General features: G+C 35.9%; 1 protein-coding gene across 2 annotated transcripts in view; it reads left to right on the plus strand.

The window, feature by feature from the left end:
* pard3ba (par-3 family cell polarity regulator beta a) overlaps nt 1-23,507 on the plus strand; it is a 204,839-nt gene that overhangs the window by 103,568 nt on the left and 77,764 nt on the right. For both annotated transcript variants that reach the window (XM_067442199.1, XM_067442200.1), the window contains exons 11-15: nt 4,957-5,142; nt 8,117-8,290; nt 15,917-16,037; nt 20,109-20,241; nt 21,106-21,209. In XM_067442199.1, coding sequence (XP_067298300.1) covers nt 4,957-5,142; nt 8,117-8,290; nt 15,917-16,037; nt 20,109-20,241; nt 21,106-21,209 — 718 coding nt within the window. The remainder of the gene's footprint in view (nt 1-4,956; nt 5,143-8,116; nt 8,291-15,916; nt 16,038-20,108; nt 20,242-21,105; nt 21,210-23,507) is intronic.

Genomic DNA, 23,507 nt, shown 5'->3' on the forward strand with positions numbered 1-23,507 from the left:
GCCAAATATCAAATTAAATTGTAATCTAAAGTGTTTTGTGCCTACAAGACATTGCTATGGAGTGCTAAAATGAATTTAATAGAATTATTAATTGTCTATATTGGTGTTTGTGGTATTTCATTAGACAAAGTACACTTATATTCTAGATAAATGATCTAATGCTCGGTACACATTGGGCTCTATTTTAGCGATCTGAGCACATGGTCTCAGGGTTCCTGGGTCAAAAATGGTCTTTGGTGGTGGCTGACAGACATGGTTATCCGCACGCACAGTACGGAGACCATTACCCGTATCCGTACCCCACCCGCGTGATCTGTGAATACTGACAATAGGTTAAAAATAAATGCAAAGAAAGAGTGTTTTTTTTTTTTTTTTGGTGTCTAATTTTGATATCTCACTATGTATGATCTATAACTTGATGTTTTGTTATTGATTTTTAAATTGTTTACTGATAATTATTTTGGTATACAATCATATCAATATTAAAAAGTAGCATTAAAAATTTATTACAAAATAGTCACATTTTCTACCATACAAAGTGTGATAAAATTTAGGTAATTTACTAATACACATTATCAATATAAATAACCTGAAAATAATGTGGATTATTAAGACTAATTCTTACTAACCACTCTTGGTAAATGGGGTAAGCACACTTGCATTTCATTTCAGAGGTGTTCTGAGTAAGTGATTATACACGTTTATGAAAATGTAATATGAAATGGCGTATTGATCAACTGCTTACCTCAAGCTCCATTTGTAAATTGGCATGCCAAATTGGCTTCTTTTCCCTAGCCATGGCCATAATCCCATATTCCCATATCCATATTCTCCTCTTTTGCTTCTTTTTCAGAGCACATAATAACCAAAATTGCCAAAAGTGCGATTCATCTTGAACTATTTGTTTACCACTAGATGAGGTTTTATTCTTCTATACTAACTTGCGTCGTAGCCTACGATTCAATAGGTGTCATCATCAAACGTTATGTCTAATGTTTATTAGATCCATGTCATACAGTGTGATTTGTAATGATCTTAATGGATTACAGAAATCGCAGTCTGTAGCAGGTGTAAAATCAAGTCTTTATAGGACTATGGTATATGTCTAATACCACAAGATATTAGTTGTAAAAGCTGAATATTTACTTTTGTAACCAATTTACAATCAAAATGTAAACTGTAGAGATGTGTCGATGAGGAAATTTCCCACCGGTTAATCGGCGTGTGACAACAACACAATTAAAACCAGCATCACCAACGGGAGCTTTTTAAATGTTTACATTTTCAACCTAAAGTAAAATGTGCACAGCCGCTCGAACATTTAAAACGGAGTGGTGCTGAGCAAAGCAAGTGTTTTCAATGAATTCCTATGAAAGTTAAGCTTCCATAGGCATGAACTGATAAATGCGCTGGACACGCACCGTGAATGAATGTGCAGCTATGAATGAATGACCGTGTGGCCGTGCTCGTTTTACTTTCGGTTTAGAAATAGCGCCAGTTTGGGGGCTTGAATTGTGGGCCATTCAGCCTATTATTCTTAATTAAAAGAATAATACGACTCTCATTCGGCTCGCACTGTATTGACGGTGAACTGGTGTTTCGCCTGAACACCGGCAACACCGACTATCGCAGCAAGCTTAGTAAATTGTATAGTTTTGTGTTTGAAGGGTCTGTAGAGTTTGGTGTTAGAGCGGTAGGACCACCTTTTGATTCAGACAGGTTTTCTGTGAGGATGGAGGGGTCAGACAGCACATTGCACACGTTGTACTCAGAGGAAGAGAGGTCAAACACAGGGCTGGTGGAGCATGTGGATGTCCTTGAGATGGTCTTAGTAATAATTCCTCTTCCCACACACAGGATGTGTCCTGCTTTGTCATGGCCTATTTAATTATATTTGTTATTTAGGTCACGGCCACTTCTTTTCAAAACCAATGGACTTGTTTTTGTTGTTGTTGTTTTTTACGCTGTGAGTAATATAAAAAGTGTAGATGCTTTCATGTAATAGCAGATGGCCTTCTGACATCAATTCTAATTTAGTTCAATATCTGGGTTAAGGTGCATTGACTTCTAGCCAGAGGCATCAAAACACATTTCCCATGGATTATTTTTGTGTAAATGACACAAAGACTTCCTCTCAAAATGCTGTGTGAATCACACTGTTTTTTCTCAATTATGGAAACTGTAGCTCAGGATATCTTGGCTATGTTTCATTGTTAAGTATCAATGTTGTCTAAAGTATTAATATTAACTTCTTGAAGCACAATGACCCAAACCTTGGGCTTGACGTCACTTCTATATTAATTACTATATTATATTACTATTAATAATAATGTTAATAACAATTATTATTAATAATATGATCATTTAATATTAATGACTATTAATTGTAATATCAATCCTGGTAAACTAATTTATAATTTCATTAATTACTAATTTTGATATTTACAATGTTTGTTCAAAGTAGATGTTTATTTTGGTTTAAGTATTTATTTTGATTATTATTATTATTATTATTATTATTATTATTTAAATGAATTATTAATTATATCAGTTACTATGAATATTAATTAACTCTTTATACATACTGTAAATACTTATTAAATAGTATTTATATTAATAACATTTATCAACGTTGCTAATTAATAGCAATATTAGTTTTTAATACTTAAATGAATTCCTATTAATATCAATATCAATAATGTATTAATATTACTATGACGAGTTTATATTAATGAGTATTAATACTAATATTAAGTCCTGTAAAAATAATAATTTCATAGTATCAATATTAATGATATTGATATTAATATTTTTTATTCATGTTAGTTTAGTAATTATTTTGAAATTAATAATAATAATAATAACATATCAAAACTAAAAATTTAAATGTATAATTATTATATCAGTTACTATTGATGTTAATTAAATTATATTTATTAAATAGTATTGAAATTAACTAAATGTATTAATGTTGCCAATTAATATCGATAGTAATATTTTAAAATACAAAAATGTGTTTATATTAGTGTCATATGTAATAGAAATGTTAATAATTGTTGATATTAATAATTAAACATTAATTTGTTAATACTTATCAATTCGTAAGTGGTATTAATACTAGTACAATGTATTAATTTCAGCTAACATTAATACAAATTAATATAAATGATATTTAATATTAGTATAATAACCTATTCATGTTCATTTATTTATTTTTTAAACTTCTAATATCAATTCACATTAATTTCTTTTAATACTAATATAAATGTTTTTAATAAAACATGTCCAAATATGTTTTCTGTATTATTTGCATTACCCATAGTCAAGGCTGTTTGTGTCGCTTTTCAGTGTCACTGGCCTTTTTCCAGCTTTTACTCATGTACTTCAGTTAAAGTAGTTAATCACATGGTGTGTATGTAAGCATATGTGTGTGTATTCGCCCCCAGGAGGTCTTCATGTGAAGTCTGGTCCTCGAGTGTTGATAGGACCACCGAAGCGGCATCTCCCTCTTCGTGTGAGGAGACATCAGACAAGCTGATATTCTCACTGGGACCAAAGTTTGACCTCACTTCAAACAGGCCTTTTATTGTGTGCTAAAACTCAGATTTGTCGTCCGCCTCAGGCCATGTACGACACATTATCATCAGTAAGAGGACACGCTAAAAGGACTACTTGAAGCTTTGCCCCATTGGCCCATCTATTTTTCATCATTAGCTCTTGCTTAATGCTTTTTGGCCAACTTTGTGCTCCTACAAAGTAATTTTTGCTGCTTTTCCCCTGGCTCATTTCCACAGTAGCTTAGCAACAGGCTAATGTTTAATGTGGTTTCCAAAAGGATGTCAGTTGCATTTAGCCGTTGCACTTTATTCTAGGCATTTTTGCTAGGTTTCATTGATACAACAGTGGAAGGCCATGGCACTGACACCCCTCATCTCTGTAATATATGATGTTTTGCAGCCAAAGAAAGCAAAAAGTGAAGGAGGAGTGAAATGTGTGGGTAGTTTTTGAGGTTGTGTGTATTCAATAATGAGTTATTATTCTTAAATGATGTAATTCTCCAACCCCCGCCCTCCTGAATGAATCGCTGACAATAGCTTATTATGTTTCCTTTTGAGCTGGCACATTCAATTCAAATGAACCCCAATGTATTTTCCTGCCTCACCATTACACAGTTATTCATTCTGTCCAAACCCTGCTTTATATTTATTATCTATCATTATCATCAATATGACCCAACACTCTGGATTAGCTTAAGGCCGCTATCGAAGCATCCTGGGCCTCCATAACACCTCAGCAGTGCCACAGGCTGATCGCCTCCATGCCACGCCGCATTGAAGTTGTAATTTCTGCAAAAGGATTCCCCACCAAGTATTGAGTGCATAACTGAACATAATTATTTGAAGGTTGACTTTTTTTAAAATTAAAAACACTTTACTTTTATTGGTCGGATGAAATATGCTAATTTTTTGAGACAGGAATTTTGGGTTTTCATGAGCTGTATGCCAAAATCATCAGTATTAAAACAATAAAAGACCTGAAATATTTCAGTTGGTGTGCAATCAATCTAAAATATATGAAAATTTAGAGAACGCTACTTCCCTGACTGCTTTGTCCAAGTGTAAAGTTTGGTGGAGGGGAGGTTATGGTGTGGGGTTGTTTTTTCAGGAAAAAAAACACATCACACCAACCTTTCAAACACTAGTGTGCCTTAATCTCACTACATCCATTATATTATTGGAGTGTTCCTGGTTCAATACGAGTTAAACTCTATCGACAGCATCTGTGACACATGTCGATTACCACTGACAATAATTTTGACTTTGTAAACGCAAGCAAAAATGTCATGTCCAGTAATCCACTTACAGTTGTAGTCAATGCAGCACTGGGTAGATGCTAAAATTTATATGGTTTTAAAAGTCAACTGGATATGCTGACCTATGTGTGTGTTATTTGCAGAAAGGAGAGCCGTCAGGTCCACTGTTGGCCGAGGACGGGCGAGAGCAGCTGATGTTTGAAGTTCCTTTGAGCGACTCCGGCTCAGCTGGTCTGGGGGTCAGTCTGAAGGGTAACAAGTCACGAGAGACCGGTGAAGACTTGGGCATCTTCATCAAGTCCATCATCCACGGCGGCGCCGCACACAAGGTAAAAGCAGCCAGTGTCAACACTAAGTTCTGTTCAATTGAGAGCTTTAGTGATGAAAGTCACTTAAAATCTGACGCAACAGAACAACAGTGCTAATTAACAATTATACTAAAAACCTTTTAAAATTAAAAAAGGGTTTTAATACGTACATGTACTTGTATTAATATATAAATATACATTTGTTTATAGTACTTACATTGAACTTGAAATGTTAAAAATATTGTAGTTTTGTATTGTAAACATCTGTTATTTTAGTGTTATTTATACATTATAGTATTTGTTCATATCTAATTACCTTGTATATTAAAATTGTAGTGTGCGTTTTAATAATACTATGTGAATTTTATAATTTATTTGGTTTATTTCTGTAGTAATAGTAATTTAATAATTCAACTTCAACTTTTATTTTTTTTTAACTCTAATATCTATTAATAATTAAAGCCACAATATTAAAAAAAAAAAGAAATTGCCACAAGAGGTCGCTTATTCAAAACAAAGACGTAGCTTGCTGCAGACGATCACTTCTGCTTCTTCAGCTCATGCGTATGTGGGGTAACGCAGCACTGTTCTATCATATTAAATGCAGTTGAGTGTGTTGAAAGTTATGTTATAATGCTACTCTGTGCATTCGCTCGGCTGCTACTATGAGACACGTTCACACTGCAGTGAGCTAGGTGGAGATTAGGCGTGGTAAAACATGCTACTCGCGGTAAATCAAGTAAACAAGATTTAAACAGTAAGACTAAACGTGTTGAGCTATATAACAATGATTCGTTTTCTGTCGATGAATGTATCCAAACAGTTTCTCACCTGTCTAATAAAACACATAATATATTAAAGCGTCTTTGGTGTTTACCCTGAGGGTAATGCGGGCATAATGTCATTGATAGGCGATGCACGCTCATGGTCTGTGTCCAGGATACAATTGCTTATTTCTATGGATTTAAACATTCTTGGAAACATTTGGGATTATGCAAGTACACAAGTCAACAAAATACATAACATTGTTCCATGTTTTAATCCAAAAAACTTACAAATTGTGCCTTTAATGATTATTTTACCTTTATTTAAAGAAAAAAACTAAATTGAACCAGATTTTTTGCAGACTTATTGTAATGATAACTAGTATAATGTTTTGGAAGTAATAATACAAATCTTGCTTATCTTGTAGAATATACTGTGTAGTATACTTACTGTGATTCACCCTAAGTGGTTGTAAGTTACCACTTGTAACAAAACTAAAAACTAAAAAAATAACTAAAGTAGATGAATGATCAGATGAATAGTTGCCATTGTAGCCTATTAAGATTGGTCATCTTGGTTTGGGTTATGCTGTGAGGCTTACCAAGTGTTGTCAGAGAGATATGAATGCTCCTCTCCTGTCCTCAATCAGTCCTGTCAGGCAGCAGGTGTTGTCTGTCTGTAGATAAGGGAACATCTACTGTCACCTATCTGCACTGTAATCAAGAGTGGGCTCACAGGTGGAGCTGCGTCTCTGGCCCCTATCAGCACTCCAGTGGAGAGTGGGCTCAGAGAGCGAGCTGCATCACAGGCCTCCATCAGAGAGACGCTCAAAGAAATAGACATTTTCAAAGGCTGAGCTCTTCATTTGACTTCTGCCATTCACCCTTATTCCTCGCTTGCTGTTGCTCCTTTAGCATTTACACTCCAAGATTGAGATAAAAATGGGCATGAATTTTGAAGCTCCATAATTTCTAGAATTATTTATCGGAATGCAATTAGTAATACAGATAAACATAATGTTGTAGGTTATTTTTGGAGCTCTTCATGGGTGGCGTCCTTTACTTGGGCTTTAAAAAGCCATCTTGGGTCATGAGTTTCCAGACTGTCTCCTTGTGTATGCTTGAGTATATTTTCTCAATAGATGGGCACAAGTGTGTGTGTCCGTTCTGCCGGAGACCCCCTCCCAGGTCGGTATCAGTGGTCTGCGGTCACTGACCCCGCCCAAGGGTCAGATCATCCGCCGTGACACAGACTCTCAGGAGTCTTTAGCGGCTCCAGTGGCTTTTAGCTGCTAATCTCTTTTGTTCCTCCTCAGCTGAGTTTTATTTAGGAAACCACAGCTGTGAACCTTAATCCAATTCACTCCAGCCCGGTCCTTTCACACTAATGATATGCATCCGTAATTGTATCTGATTTCATAGTGGGGATGCATTAAACATTTAACAGTGGGGAAACACTGCATAAATGTTTTTAAATCACACTATAGGCCTTTAGTGTTGGGAGTAAAAGTAGCTAAAAGTAATAGTTCTTCTTACTTAAAGGATTAGTTCACTTTAAAAAGAAAATGTATGATGATTTACGCATGCACGCACACACACACACACACACACACACACACACACACACACACACACACACACACACACACACACACACACACACACACACACACACACACACACACACACACACACACACCGTTTGTTTTTGTGAAATGTGGGAACATTCCATAGGCGTAATGGTTTTTATACTGTACAAACTGTATTTTCTGTCCCCTTACACTGACTCTGCCCCTAAACCTGCCCAATCACAGGAAACATTCTGCATTTTACTTAAACAAAAATAATTTAAAAAAATGAAAAAATGATTTATAACCATTTTGAGAAATGGGGACATGGGTAATGCCCTTGTATTTCACCATATCCTTGTAATACCCATGTCATACCCACGTCATTATACACATTTGTGTCCTGATATTTCACAAAAACAAGCACAAGCATGCACGCACACACACAATTGTAGATATTTAAGTGCATTTACTTATTTACTTATGATTTGGCACTCAATAACACAAATAATAAAAATAGTACAAAAATGAAAGCGCTTTGATGTAGTTCGTTAGCTCCTCTTTTAGGTTATGCTTAATGAAGCTGTAAGCTGACAACACTACTTGATATTCTGAGTAAATGTGGAGTAAGTAACATCGGTGTTTGTCCTCTCTTGTTTGCAGGATGGTCGCTTGCGTATGAATGACCAGCTGGTAGCCGTTAACAGTGAATCCCTGATCGGACGCTCCAACCACGATGCCATGGAAACCCTGCGGCACTCCATGTCGACCGAAGGGAACCTGAGAGGAACCATTCAGCTAGTGGTTCTGCGTGCTCTGGAGCGCTCGCCTGCACAGGTATGCCCCATACCTGTACCATACCATGTGTACCACTACAGACCGCTTACCCGCAGGGTCTCTGAACCCGGGTCACTGGCCGCAGCCTACCGCTATCACCTCTATCGGCATCACAGGCTATCAGGTGACCTCTGAATGTTAGCTATTGTGCACAAGGTTGAAAGGGGTTAAAAATGCTAACAATGGTTTTGACTTCCTCCTTATTCTGAGATTTAAATTACTTAAGTACTGTCGTTATCCTACAAGGAGAACAGAAAATAGGCTTCTGGTTAAAAAAATGTGTGCCAATAACATTTTGTTAATTAAATACATAAAAAAGATTCCAGTTCAAAATGCCAAACAAATGCAGTTATAAATTGTGGTCAGCTACATGAGTTGCCATGAGGCATCGCAGTATCATTGTGGATATTTGAGATGGAAGTCCTTGAAATGAAATCAGTGTAGATTTTTTTTTTCCTTTGACACATTGAAGATTGTTCTTTTCCTTGTTTTTTCCTTGACTTCATGAGAAAGCACTTGTTCTTCTCTCCTGCTTCCTGCTTTTGTACTAACTTTGTGCACATGCTTGTACAGTATATGCATCTACTCGTTTCGCTTATTTATTAATGGAACATCTAATTGTCAATATCTGCTTTTCTTTTCCTTCATTTCTGTATTGCTGAAGATTTCTTATTAAATAAAATAATCTCAAATCTTTGCATGCCCTCTGTTTCCTTTTAACCCTCTGGGCTTTTCTTCTTGGATCTTTTCTGTTTATTCTCTAGAAAGCATGTTGTCATACTTTTTTTCTTTCAGTTTTTAAGAGATTAATCTAGTTCTTTTTACTTTGAGAGTTGCCCGAAAGATGTATAGACGGGAGTGTACACACTACCGTTTAAAAGTTTGGGGTCCGTGAGATGTTTTTTTACATTTTATTTTAATGAAATGCATACTTTTATTCGGCAAGGATGCATTAAATTGATCAAATTTGACAGTAAAGACAAAAAAAAACTATGTAAAAAAAAAATTATGTTCTTTTGAACTTTCAATTAATCCAAGATTTTGGGAAAGAGTAATCACAGTTAACATAAAAAATATTAGGCAGACGTGTCTACTATCAATATTGATAATAATACGACACTGAAATCAGACACTGAAAACTGGAGTAATGATGCTGAAAATTCAGCTTCGCATCACAGGAATAAATTACATTTAAAGGCATTACTAAAGGAGAAGCTAGTTATCTATTAAGTAAATATTTTATATTTATAGTTACATGTTAAATATATTAAATACATATTTCATTTTCTACTCTATTTATAATCTAATAGATGCAGTCTTGGAGCGTAAGACTCCTTTGAGGAACATAAAAAAATGACCACAACAATAATGACCCCACACATATGAACGGTACTGTATATGCTACATCTGTATATTAAAGTGGAAATTATGTGACTCAACAGGTGATCATTATATGTAAGAACATTTATATCTTAAAATCTGAGAAGTATAACACTGCATCTTATTAATGCATTTCAATTGAGTCTATATCTTTTATAGCCAGTACATGCACTAAAAATATGCAATGTAACCATAAGCATTTCCACTAAATACCTATTTGATACCTTCATCTATAGGTCTTCAATGTATACATGTTTTGTTTGTGCTTGAATTAATGGGACACTCGGACAGAAGTTTTGCCCTCTTTTAATATTGTCAGTTTTCCATGTGTTTCAGGGGGTCCGCCATGTTCACTGGGGTCCCCCTTTTGTTAATGTGGTGGTAAGTTTGAGGAGTCACTCTGTGTATCAAACAACCTGCATGAAGATACTCTTGATAATAGAGGCGGTTTCACATGATGAGAACAGACAAGTCAGCTAAAAATAAAAATACAATTTTAAACTCCAGTTGTATCTATGGAAAAATGATGATCATTTTAGGAAATAGGCCTCTTTATCTTATATACCGGTAAGCATGTTTCAGAAATAGACACGTTTAGTATGTGTTTCTTCTTTCTTTTTTTGGAACTAGTGTTTACAATAATTTGCTTGGGAGGTGGATCATTTGGAGGCAGAACCTCACTAAAACTAAGAGATAATAACAGAATCTCTTTTTTTTCTGCTGGAAGTTTTCCTGTCGATCTTCTGAGTTCACATAGTAAAGTTTGGGTGCTTAGAAATATTCAAATGCGACTTGATGCGAATTTAGTTTTTTTTTTTTTATTATCCAAGGTTAAACTGGGATGGTTCATCAATTCAGACAGCTCCTCATCACCGCCCAATGAAAATGAAGACAAATAGTTATTGACTCTACCTTCAGCGTCTGACTTTGGGTGGGTGAACACTGGAGTATTATTGGGGAACATTAGCTTATCCTCAACCCAATCTAGTGCTAGAAAGATGGTGAGCGGCGCGGGCGGTAATGATGCTCAATAGAAGGTGATGTGTCGCTGAGATGCATTCTTCATTAATCACATGCAGACGGAGCGATCAATATGCCATTAATCACCCAGGCAGAGTTGAGTGATAAGAGAACGAGTGGGAGGTTAGAGAATCAAAAGTGTTTGTGGACTAAACTTAATGAGATGGTTCCTCAATTCAAGAAAAAAAAAATTAAATAAAAAAAAAAGTATGAAACCAATTAACATGGTATTATATATGGATTTTTTGGACATTGGTAATACTAGATTAATACTAGACAAAAGTGTGAATTTTCTTACTGTGGTATATTTTAAAGCCTTACCAACTGTTTCAATCATTGTACCATGGTACCAGCACAGTAAGTCGCTTATGCTCACCAAGGCTACATTTATTTGATAATGTAATATTGGGAAAAATTATTGCAATTTAAAATAACTGTTTTCTATTTGAATATATTTTAAAAAATTATTTATTCCTGTTATGGAAAGCTGAATTTTCAGCATCATAAATCTAGTCTTCAGTGCCACATGATCCTTCAGAAATCATTCTAATGTAATGATTTACTGCTCAAGAAACATTTCTGAATAATATCTATGTTAAAATCTTTCGGTAATAAATAGAAAGTTTAATGAAATAATAAAACCTTGAACAATCTGTAATCTGTCACTTTCGAGCCATTTAATGCATTCTTGCAGAATAAAAGTACTAATTTCTTAGATCTTTTGCACTGTAGGGTACTTTAGAGTACAATGATTTCATGTGAAACCACCATCTTTGTTCCTCCTTCCTCCATGTTCTTCTCCTTCCTGTTTCCTCCCGCCCAGTCTGATATCTAATCCCGTTACCTCGCTGGATCTCCTCTTGCTCAGCAAGTTAATCAGATTACGCCGTGGGTTCCATGAATGAAAGGCAAATTTTGTGTTTTAATGAAAGGCTGCCCGGGGCTACCCTGAGGGTTCCTAACCTCAGCTCACCCTCACCGCTGCCCGTGTGTGGAGGAGGAGGAGACGTCCATGGGTTTAGGCTCTTGTTTTGTTGGTTCTTTGTCTTCGACGGTGGACCCAAGCTCCCTTGTGATTGTTGTCCGATTAAGACGTGCATCGCACAGTCTTTGAATATGTCAGAGAGGTTATTGGTGTGGGTGTGTGGCGTTGTGGGAGTTGTACTCCTAAAATCAAGATGATGTTTCACCAAATGAGAATATGACTATGGCCAACTGTTTTGACTTTTATTCATTCCCAAGATATGAATTCTTGATATCCGTAATTACATTTCCACTAATAAAAGGTTAATTATTGATATCAACAATGACGTCATCACTTAAATTCAACAATTATTTTTTTACTAGTTAAAATGCTAATTCTTAAAAGTAGGAATTAAAAATCAGGAATTACATTTCCACTACACTATAAAAAATTATATGGTATGAAAACTAAGAGTTTTTGCATTGCTTTAACTCATCAAAATAAATTAAGCAATTTTCAACTTTTATATTTTAAGTCAGTTTGATGTAATTTAAGTTGAACTGACTTAGACATCCAAGTTGATTACTGGTTTCAAGAATTAACATTTTTTACTACACTTTAAAAAAGTTGCTGCCTTGAATTTGTAAGTACAATGACATGGTCACTCAGAAAAATGAATTCTTGATATCAACAATTACATTTCAGCTAGTAAAAACTAACTCTTGATTTATGTAAATGTCTTTTCGCTAGTTTAATATTTAGAGGTTGTACGTCAGAAATACGATTCTTACTAGTAAATATTTATTTTAGTGTTTTTGATATCCATAATTACATGGTTACTAATGAACATGTTTATTCTTGATATGAACAATTGAAGTGCTACTAGTAAAATTTCTAAATATCAATAATCGATTCTCACTAGTGACAATTTTCATTTCTGATATCATGAATGTGATTATTACTAGTAAGAAAGCCATTTTAGATATCTGTAATTACTCTCCTAATTATTGATATCCAAATGTATCATGTTGAAATACCTTTACAGATATCAAGAATTAACATTTCTACTATTGAAAAAAGTTCTTGATACCAGGAATTTATATTTTTACTAGTAACACATGTATTATTGATGATTTTTACTAGAAAGAATAGTGTTTCTGAAACTAGTAAGAAATCAGTTCTTGATATCAGCAATTTAATTTGAATGTCAGCCTGTGGGGACATTTAACAAGTCAAAATTAAATTACAGATATCAAGAATAATAGTTTTTGCTATTTGTTTCACGTTTTCTACGAGTGATGACGTCATCGTTGATATCAAGAATTCACATCTTGACTAGGGCAAATGTATTTCCTGATATTAAAAACTGGCATTTAAACTAGTGAAAGCTGAATTGTTGATATCAATACTCCAGGGAATGAATAAAAGTCAAAATGGCTTGCTGTAATTTGATGCTCTAGACTGATGTTGTCTAGCCTGGATGCCAGCCGAACTCAGCCCTGCCCACAACATTTAAGGTTGGGAAGTTTGGTCTGGACTTGATACATTGTGGAGTAGTTATGCTCAAACCAGAGGTGTTCGGACCAATCAGATTCTGACGCCCCATAATCACAGCCCAATGGAGCAGTATCAGACTCATATTCTGACTAGAATTGAGTATGATGACGTCAGGCTAGATGTTGACTGATGCAAAGAGAAATTATGCTTTAACATATTTTCTTCAGATGTAGTTGTGCTGTGTGTGCTTGTCAGGGCTTTGCTATGCAGATGCTAGGGTTCTCTGGGAGGATATTAGGTGCATTTTTTTTAAATTTGGGATTGCAATTAACGTCCACCAGGCAAAAATCATTCTTCTATTCACCATGATTTGAGATGTCATTCATGATCTTTGCTTAACAAGCTCAACTAATAAAGACGATGCAGCGGCTGAAGTCAGTGGGAGGTGAGCATGTAAATCAATAATATCCACTGTTTAAATTGACTTTTGATTTTTAGTTTTCCTTCTGTCTGGATTTTAGCAGTTGCTGTCCCATCAATCTTCAAGTACCTTTTGATATTTTCCTGCCAGCTCTCTATTTTTGTGTTTGACACATGCATACGTTAACCGTTGTCACAGATCACAGTGAAAGATAGCAAAAAAATTTAGTCTCAGCGAAGGGGGTTTTAGAGTCATTTTTCGTGACAAACATAATCTCTGAGGAGAAAGAGAGCCTGAGAATCAGTCCTTCTGTCCATTGATGATTCCTGTGCATCTGGAGAGACAGCGAGCAGGAGGCAGATGACAAGAATGACGTTTCCACATGTAAAGAACCGTCATCCCCGCTAATGACCGTCCTCCAACTGAGGCTTAACGTCGGAACAAAAGAACGAGGCTTTCATCTGTTTTCCCCCGCCATGTGGAATAGTACGGTGTGAATGCATTTAAGCACACTTTGATATGGTGATATCCTAATACCTTTCATGTCCGTCCAGTCAGCCTGGGCTGTGAGTAGCGTGTTTGAGTTTGTAGCATGTGGTTTGTATGACAGTATAAAGTGTGCGGCGCTCCTCCTCTGGGTTAACCGCTCATACAGTGACAGCTGTAGCTCCTTTGTCGTCTGAGAAGAATCCATCAGGAAGCATCAGTCGGTGGCCTCACGTCTTCATATTGCCGCATGTTTCCGTGTCTTTCTTGACTACTGTCTGACAGGATTGCCTTTGGCTTATGAATATTTCTAACTGTGTCATAAGGTTGCTTTTATCCTTTTGTCATTTACAGTTTGTTTTCAACAGAATTTTTCCCAGTATTTTTTTTTTTTCTAGATCAGGGTAGTTCTCACAATCACAATTTTTTTTGGAGAGGGGTCTCTTTAAGTCTCTGCAGTTTTCCTTCTAATACATACACAATTGTACACTACCATAGAAAAGTTTGGATTTGTAAGATTTTTTAAATAGGTTTTTAAATGAAGTCTTTAATGCTCACCAAAGCTGCCATATAGATATTTTTGTAACACTTAATACGGTTTCATGAGTTAACATTATTTGACTACATTATTTAACATGAACTAATAATGAGCTGCACTTCTACAGCATTTATAAAACGTAGTTAATGTTAATTTCAACGTTTACTAACCCCGTCAGCGTTTAAAAAAAAAGTTGCCAGCCGCCAGGGTTTTTGAGAATTTTCAACAAAATTTAATAGCCCGTAGAATATTTTGTTTTATGAATATCTGAACCTGCAATATATCTAAATAAAAAGCTGATCTTCTTCTTTCAAAAGTGTTATTCTTGCATTCCTTTTTATTCCTAAATTATGAATGTATTATTTATAAAATCAGGTTTTGTCAATAACTGCATTCAGATCATATTCAGAGCGATGATCAAACAGATGGAGTAGATCGAGTCCATCAACACCCCTAATGCGTTCACACATTTCATCCACTAACATTAGATGGTTTGTGTTTAGATTCCGTGTTTGGCGGGGAAAGAGCCAATACTTTATTAAAATCAAAAGTTTTATTTGTTAACTTTAGTAAATGCTCTGTGAACTAACATGAACAAACAATAAACAGATGTACTGTGTTTTTATTAACGAACATTGACAAAGATGAGCAAATACAGTATCAAATGTATTGCTCATGATTAGTTCATGTTATATAATATGTTAACAAAGTCATCCTTATTGTAAACTGATATTTTTTATAATAGAAAAACGTCACTTTACAACCTGATGCAAAGATCTATTATACTGTTACACATGCATTTTCTTTCTCAACTGCTAACATTCACCTAAAACATAACTGACTGGCTCTTTATTTTAATACACGAATACTTGGCAAGTTTTCACTTTAAAAAAAACCTTACAAACCCAACGTTTTTGAACAGTAGTGTCAGTTGCTTACATTCTGATACTGAAAATCTAGATGTGTAGCGCTGCTTTTTATGAAAATTACATAAATGAATACAGCGTTTGTAATGAGTCTTTGTTCCATATTGAAATATATAGGTATAATAAAAAGTTTGAGGGTAAGTAAGCCATTTTTGAGAGAACTCCAATTCCTTAACCTTGTTTTATTGTACTGCATGGTACAAGTTTTCCTCTTGTTGACCTTCTGAAAGCATGAACCCAACATGGAACAAGTATGGAAGTTGGTCACCATGCTTAAAAAATATTTGTGTTTGTTGTCAAGACTTTCTCCCCATCAGCATCTCTAGATTATTATTTTGTATATGTGTATTAATTGTCTAAAATTAATTCTCTACAAATTGTCGCTCTCTTTTAGGAAATTCAGGAAGCCAGTCAATCTGTCTCAAGAAACGACTCTCCTGTTCATCATCGTCCTAACACCAACAGTTCCTTACCTTCATCCACAGCGGACAACCGTATGTACGAAGCTGCTCCTGGTAAGTGCTCACCTGCATTTATTAAATTGCTGGAGGTTGCAACAAGTTGCTGTACTCTTAGTTTCTACCAGAGCACGTGATCTGTAATATTTCCTTCTACCTTTCTGAAGATTCCTCTTTGCTCGCTCAGTGCTGCTAAATCCCTGAGTGTCCATTGTGATATGCTGGTTTAAGAATAAGTTATGGAGTTCAAGCAGGACTTGACATTAACACCCACCAACCTGCCAAATGCGGCTGGATTTCAGTGGTGTGTAATGCAGTCACTCCTACTAGCCGCTTTGACAGGTTGCCTTTTATATATAATATATACATTTTTCAATTAGTCAATTAGTCTTTTCAATTAGTCTTTTAAAAAGGCATCTGAAATAATAAACTATGTGTAATGTAGTGTTGTCAAAAAGTTTTTTCCGTTACATATCAATACTGACATATCTAAAATGCTTTGATAATAATATTCCACAGAATAGATAGACAATACAGGCTGTGCTTTCTCTTTCTCTGACAGCAAGTTGAAAAAACAAACCCGCCTAACGCACACTCACTCCTTTTATTTGCTTCGGATTAATATTGTTGGTGTTACTGGGCTTGAACTTCGCCGTAGGATTGCACATAATTCACACTAAAGTGTTTGCACATAAAGCCGCCGCTCAGTATTAGGTTGAGTTCTTTTCCGCTGCTCATTGTGCTTAAACATTCAAATACAATAATGTCAAAATGCCTGTTTTGGCGAGTATTCACGTAAATATAGTCAGTTATGTTTATGGTTAACGTAAACAGTTGAGAAAGAAAACGCATGTGTAATATTATAACGGATCCATGTGTCAGGTCATAAAATGAAAGCAGCCTAATATGCCTGCTGCCGAAAAGTTATTTTTTTCTGAATAACAATAAACATAAAACAACAGCGGTGAGAAAACAGCATTTAAGAAAGCATCTGATCATAGTGATGTGGATACAATATTGCTTTAAAACCTCAAATATCATAACTGTTATCTATAGGCCCACTGTAATTTTTTTTTAATTTTTTTTTTACCTTTATTTAACCAGGAAAGTACTCGTTGAGATTCAAAATCTCTTTTTCAAGAGTGTCCTGGCCAAGATAGGCAGCAGTACAACCATACATACAACACAGAATACACAATAACATAAGACAACTAAAATAGCAGATACAACAACCACAAATCCTTAGCATATCATGCATAACAACTACAGCCAGATGTGGCTGCTTCCAAGTCAGTTAATATCCTCTTAAAAGTAACCAATGAGACAAGCTTATTAAGTTTCAAATGTTTCTGTAACTTGTTCCATGCAAAGGGAGCAGCAAAGTTAAATGCCTTTTTCCCCTGCTCAGTTCTAACATTTGGTACAGATAGAAGAACAAGATCCTGGGACCGAAGATTTTAAGTCCCAATATCTTTTACACTGATGTAGGTCAGAAGGTAGGATGGAAGAAGACCTTAAATAGCCTTATATATAAAAGCATACCAGTGTTGAAGTCTCCGTGTTGACAGAGAAGACCATCCAACACGTTCATACAGTTCACAGTGGTGAGTGAGGACTTTAAGACCAGTGATGAACCTCAAAGCTCCATGGTATATAGTATCCAGTGCATGTAAACTTTGAGACGAAGCGTGCATATATAAAACATCACCATAGTCAATAATAGACATAAAAGTACCAGCAACTAACCTCTTTTTAGATTCGAATGAGAGACAGGATTTGATTCTAAAATAAAACCCTAGTTTAAGTTTTAATCTTTTTGCCAGCAGCTGAATATGAGAAGTAAAAGAAAGAGATTCATCTATTAAAATACCGAGATATCTGTATTTAGAAACACATTCAATCTTCTTACCCTGAGAAGTGATGATTGAAGGCAGATTTAATTTAGATTTTGAATTTGAAAAAAGCATTACTTTTGTTTTTTCAGCATTTAAAACAAGTTTTAGATCATAAATGTTTTTTTGTAGCATATTAAAATCAAATTGTAATTGGGAGAGGGCCTGGACTGCTGTAGGTGCTGAGCAATACAGTACAGTGTCATCTGCATAAAAATGAAAATTTCCTTTCAATATGTTATGATTTATGTCATTTATATATAGAATGAAAAGCAGTGGACCCAGCACTGATCCCTGTGGCACACCTTTTGTTATTTTGAGATAGCTAGAGGTATTTCCCTCCGCCTGCACACACTGAGTTCTGTCTGTAAGGTAATTAACAAACCAACTTACAGTTTGTTCAGAAAGTCCTGCCTTCCATAGTCTGTGCTTAAGCACTGTGTGGTCCACTGTATCAAAAGCCTTAGAAAGGTCAATAAAAAGGGCGGTACAATGCTGCTTTTTTTCTATGGATTCAATTAAGTCAAACCTTAAGAGCTGCAGATGTTGTACTATGCCTTTTTCTAAAACCGTATTGAAAGTCAGATAGAACATTTTTACTGTCTAAAAAATTCTTTAATTGATCACTGACAAGAGACTGTAAAACCTTGGCCAGGACAGACAATTTGATGTCTCAAATGAGACATTTATTTATGAAGCTCATCATAAACAGAAAGATGTATAGCATAGAGAAATGTATGTCTGTGTGGGATTTAAATGAATGTCGTTTTACCAGAGCGTGAGCGATTAAGCGGATTGCACTGGCATAAAGTGAAATGTTGAGCAGAGCGTCACACCGCTTCGCTCCGCTCCGCTTCGCTCACATGCTCTGGCTCCTACTAGGCTTCCTGGACAGCTGCAGTTTCCAATGTGGTGGATCCCGTTGTTTCACATGATCGCAATGGTGGTCGCCAAATCACGCTCTAAGTGATTGCACCTTTACTTATTGAGTGCATTTTTAAAAGCGCACCAAATGATAAAAGTAATTGCTTTTATATAATGTTAAGTACTCTCATCTAAATTCTCTCACTGTTGAAGAACCAAAGGAAATTGATCAGTGCTAGGCAATAGAAAGCATGCGTTCATCATCAACACCACGTGAAGAGAGCTTTGCTCCTCTGTAAGAGGACAAAATGAGTTCATTTCTCTGCCGCCTCATTTTCCATGCCAGCGTAGCTTTCCATTAGCTTTTTCGACTTATACAAGTTGGAAATCTGCCCATCTCATCAATAGGGATGAAAAAGCCAATGACGATACTTTTGCTAGATTCCCTTCCATTTTTATGCATCGCGGCCTGACCTTGAAATCATTAAGCTGATGAAATGGATTCTAAGTGGGCCTTATTAGCATACTCGCAATTGTGCCGAGCGCTCGAGAACGGATAACAAACTGTTTTAAATTCACACTATTCTTTCCCCGCGCTCTCCAGAGAGATGCCGTGCCAGCACAAAAGGGTTTTTCCGTGTTTTTTTGAGACCATTGTTTACTGATTAGCGTCTCTTGTCCGTCAATGTATGTGACTGTACTTTAGTTGCACAAACAGGGAAGTGATCTTTACACACATCTCATTTTAATTTCAGATTTCTTTCCACACTCGTTTCAGTTAGATTTGGTTCAGTTAGATTTAAAACAGAGCTCGCACAAATGCCATTTCGTTGAGTTTTAACAAGGTATAGTTTTTAATCACATGTTTTTTGCCAGTAGCAGCATTAATATTTCATGCCACTGCATACGACACAGTCACTCTGGACTCGCTTTACAAAAAATGTCTAAATGGTGGAAGAAACTGGGACAGTAGTGCAGAAAATTGAGTTGTAATGGAGATATTTTAACATTGATCTGAACTGTGTGTGGTCATTTAGGTCTCAGACACAGCCGTGTGTGTGTTTCTCATATGGTAGATGATTCACAATTGAGTGAATGTGGTCAAGTGTCTCTTATTCCTCATAATGGGAGGATTTTCAGGTTTTCGGGTAGAAATAACACACCTTGATGTCAGACTTGTATGACTTTATATTTCTCAGTGGAATGCAAAAGGAGATGTTAGTCAGTTTGTACATAAAATAAAAGTGAACTGCGGCTGTTGAGCTCTAAAACTAACAAAAACACAAGTCTTCTGAAGCCATACAATGCCTCTGTGTGACTGACATCAGCTTTAATAAAGGTATATAATATTAAAACTCATACCTTCAAACAGCTCCATACAGATCCTATGACGAAAGACAGGAACTGCCGGAGGAGGACTATGATGACTGCGACGATTTCCCCCCTCCACCCTCTGATCAGGACCTGCTGGAAACAAACCCTCCACACAAACACCAACAAGATCGGTTAGTTATAGAGCTCAGAGTAACCTCAGAGATAATAACTGTAGATCATAGAATTTCTTTGAGAGCTCATATCATGAAACCAAATAATCTGGTACTTTGATCAAAACTGAAAACATCCTGGAAGCTTATTTCAAAGACTTGTAATGATGCCATGTAGAAGAATTATTTATGCCATTATCTAGTTGTGCCATCAAATATTCATTAAAATACCCAATTTTATCCAGTTACATATTCTTATTTGCTTAATATACTTACAAATTCACATACACACAAATACCCTTGTATTTCATTTAATACTCATTTCAATAAATAGTTTAGTGCATTTTTTTAGATATTAAATGTTGACTAATTTCTACCCTTTAAAAGTTGGAATTGGAAAATAAATTCATACTTTTATGCAGCAATGATGCATTAAATTGATCAAAAATGACGGTAAACACATTTATAATGTTACAAAATATAATGTAATTTTTTGCACTTTTAAACTGAGGCAGTGCAACTCATTTCAACGTTGATGATGATAATGTTTCTTGAGCAGCAAATCAGCATATTAGATACATTTCTAAAGCATCATGTTACCATGTTTACATGAATAAATGTATTAAAAATGTTAGTTTTTTTAAAATTGCAATCGTATTTCATAATATTACTATTTTTACTGTTTTTGATCAAATACATGCAGCCTTGGTGAACATAAGATAATCCATTCAGAAACATTTTAACCATACTTTTGTATTGTATGTGTTTTATTACTACTGCGTTACAGGATTTTGCTTGGATATTAGATCAACCACACTGACTTGTGAAATACAGTTGGCAGAGAGATTGCATATGCCATCAACAAGTGTGATATCTGTGTTGTAGGGCTGAAATGGAGCCTGTGAACCACCCCACCAACCAACAATACCCCCAACGACAGAAAGTCCCAGAATACTCCAACAACAAGTCCTCTAAGAGCATGGATTTAGGTATGGAAACACACATCTACCAGAAACTCAAAATAATGTCCGGATAAAATGAACTGCATCTTGTGGACATAGTTTTAGCACCCAACTCAGTTGAGCAAGGCTGACCAGCACAAACATGTACACACAATCAGCATTTCCCCATCTTACAGACCGGTTCTGAGTGCTAGGATGGAGCAGACCACTACAATGTAGCATACTATACTACACTACCAATGACTTAAAGGGCTTTTTCTGTGCACTTATCGCTCGGTTGGTCAATATTGAAATATTATGTTGCAGCTGTTCTTAAAGCTTTATAGACAAAGACTAAAGGTTATACTGAGACTTTTTAAGGTGTTGGTCTGTATTTGTGAACATAGTGGAAACCGATTGCCTTCGGTACACAATAAAGCCCTATAGCTACACATTTCCCAGTATTCGCCATGGATGACCCCGATAACTTATCCTCTCTCTTTTCCACCGCCCTCTGAATCATGAGGGATATTTCTGTGCTCCACAATGGGAAGTTTTAGCCCGTTTCCAATTACATTTCATTAGGGTGGAGTATTGGCTCCAGCGCCACTGCCACTGCGCTAATCTCCTCGCTGCTGAAAGCTGATTGGTTTTCATTACCCACATCTCATAGTGTCGTGCTTTGCTGCCATCTTTTATCCTCCATCCAGACCTTTTCCCCTCTATTTATTTCTTTATCTTTCTCACTCGCTTTTTCGTTTTGTTCTTTAAGTTAACCTTTCAATTTTTCTGTGTAGACCTGTGGTTCAGTGTCTGTTTCTTTTTGTCCTTTTTCACTTCTTTTTGTCCTTTATTTATTTTTAAATGTGTCTATATATATATATATATATATATATACTATTATTGTTTATGAGGATCTGTTGACAAATGGAATTTAATATACATAACTATGTTTTCAGTGGTTTATAAAAACCTTACATAATGAACTGTTATGTTTTATTACCTTAGATTGAGCCATTTCTATCTACATAGACTGCAGGGTCACCATTTTGTGGTGTCATGTTTCCACAGTAGCCCTAAACGGACAAACTTCTCTAGAGAGCGCTAGTCATTCTGCTCTCGCCGATGACAACATCTTTGTGCTGTGTCGGCCACCGTAGCTTCTCTGTGTGCTTCGTAAGGGAGTGTTGAGCGGTGGACGTTTGCAATTCACAACCTCGCCACTAGATGCACTTTAAGTCTTCAAAAATGTCTCTAAGATGCATAATCATAATATTATTGTTGCATCAGCATTAGGTCCTTTTTTATTTAACATTTGTAGCCTTGTTCATTTTTAGCTTTCGATTTCAAGCCTTAAAGCTGTAAATTGCCTACACATTTCATTCACAAGTTCCATCAAAGGGTTTTTTTTGGAGGGTTTTTGGGTAATGGATTTCCTTTCCAGGTCACCGCTAATGCGAGTGAAGTTAAGTGCAATTTCAGACGTTTACTTTAGCATTAAACGCTGTCAGCGTAATACAGGTCATTTATATACAAATACAAAAATAGCCAGCATATTTATTCATTGTAATTTACAAGCATTCTACAAACCTTTAAGGTAATATATCCATCACCCAAGGGCCCACTTTTCCTGTCCTCAAGGCACATAATTTCAGTCTGGCTAATGTTTTCCTCTGTGATATTGCGAAACGTTGAAAGACAAAGGTTTTACTCAGTCAAGCATGATCCCTATGAAAGTTTTGGCTGGAGTTCTGGACGCAAGCTAGAGTTCAGAGTTTTGGCTCGGCTCGAGTCTCTCAGAAAGAGGTTTATTCTGCCAGTTGCATCATTAGCAGCTGTATGTGTTTTTCTGGGCAGGAGTTCATGTGAAAATGCTCTTAATTTCTCATTTGCTGATTGCTTTCAGGCCATATACCTTTACTTTTATGCAAAAGTGCAGTACACTAGCCAAATTGGGTTTTATCAGAATATGTAGCCTATAACTAGATTTTATTTTTTTCCTGCAAAACATTTTAGTGAAAAACACACCTTTAAGTGCTTTGGGTGGATGCCAGGTCACAGTGGTCCTAAACAGTGGTTCTGAATAGATCTCTAGAAGGCATTGGTTGTTGCTGTGGTGTTTTGATGCTTTTATTGGGCATTCGGCACATTGCGATGGTGTTTTAAGTGTGGCTAGGATTTCAGGGATGGGTGTTTTGGGTGGTTGTAGCTAAGGCATTTCTAGAGGATTCTGGGTTTTGACTGGTTGCTATGCGATTCTGCACTTTGCTAGGTTGTTTTAGGTGTTGCTGGGATGTTCAGAGTGGTTGCTAGGGCGTTGCTAGTGTATTCTAGATGATTGCTAGA

Source organism: Pseudorasbora parva, chromosome 4 (genome assembly GCF_024679245.1).
Source record: "Pseudorasbora parva isolate DD20220531a chromosome 4, ASM2467924v1, whole genome shotgun sequence".
NCBI classification, from domain to species: Eukaryota; Metazoa; Chordata; class Actinopteri; order Cypriniformes; family Gobionidae; genus Pseudorasbora; species Pseudorasbora parva.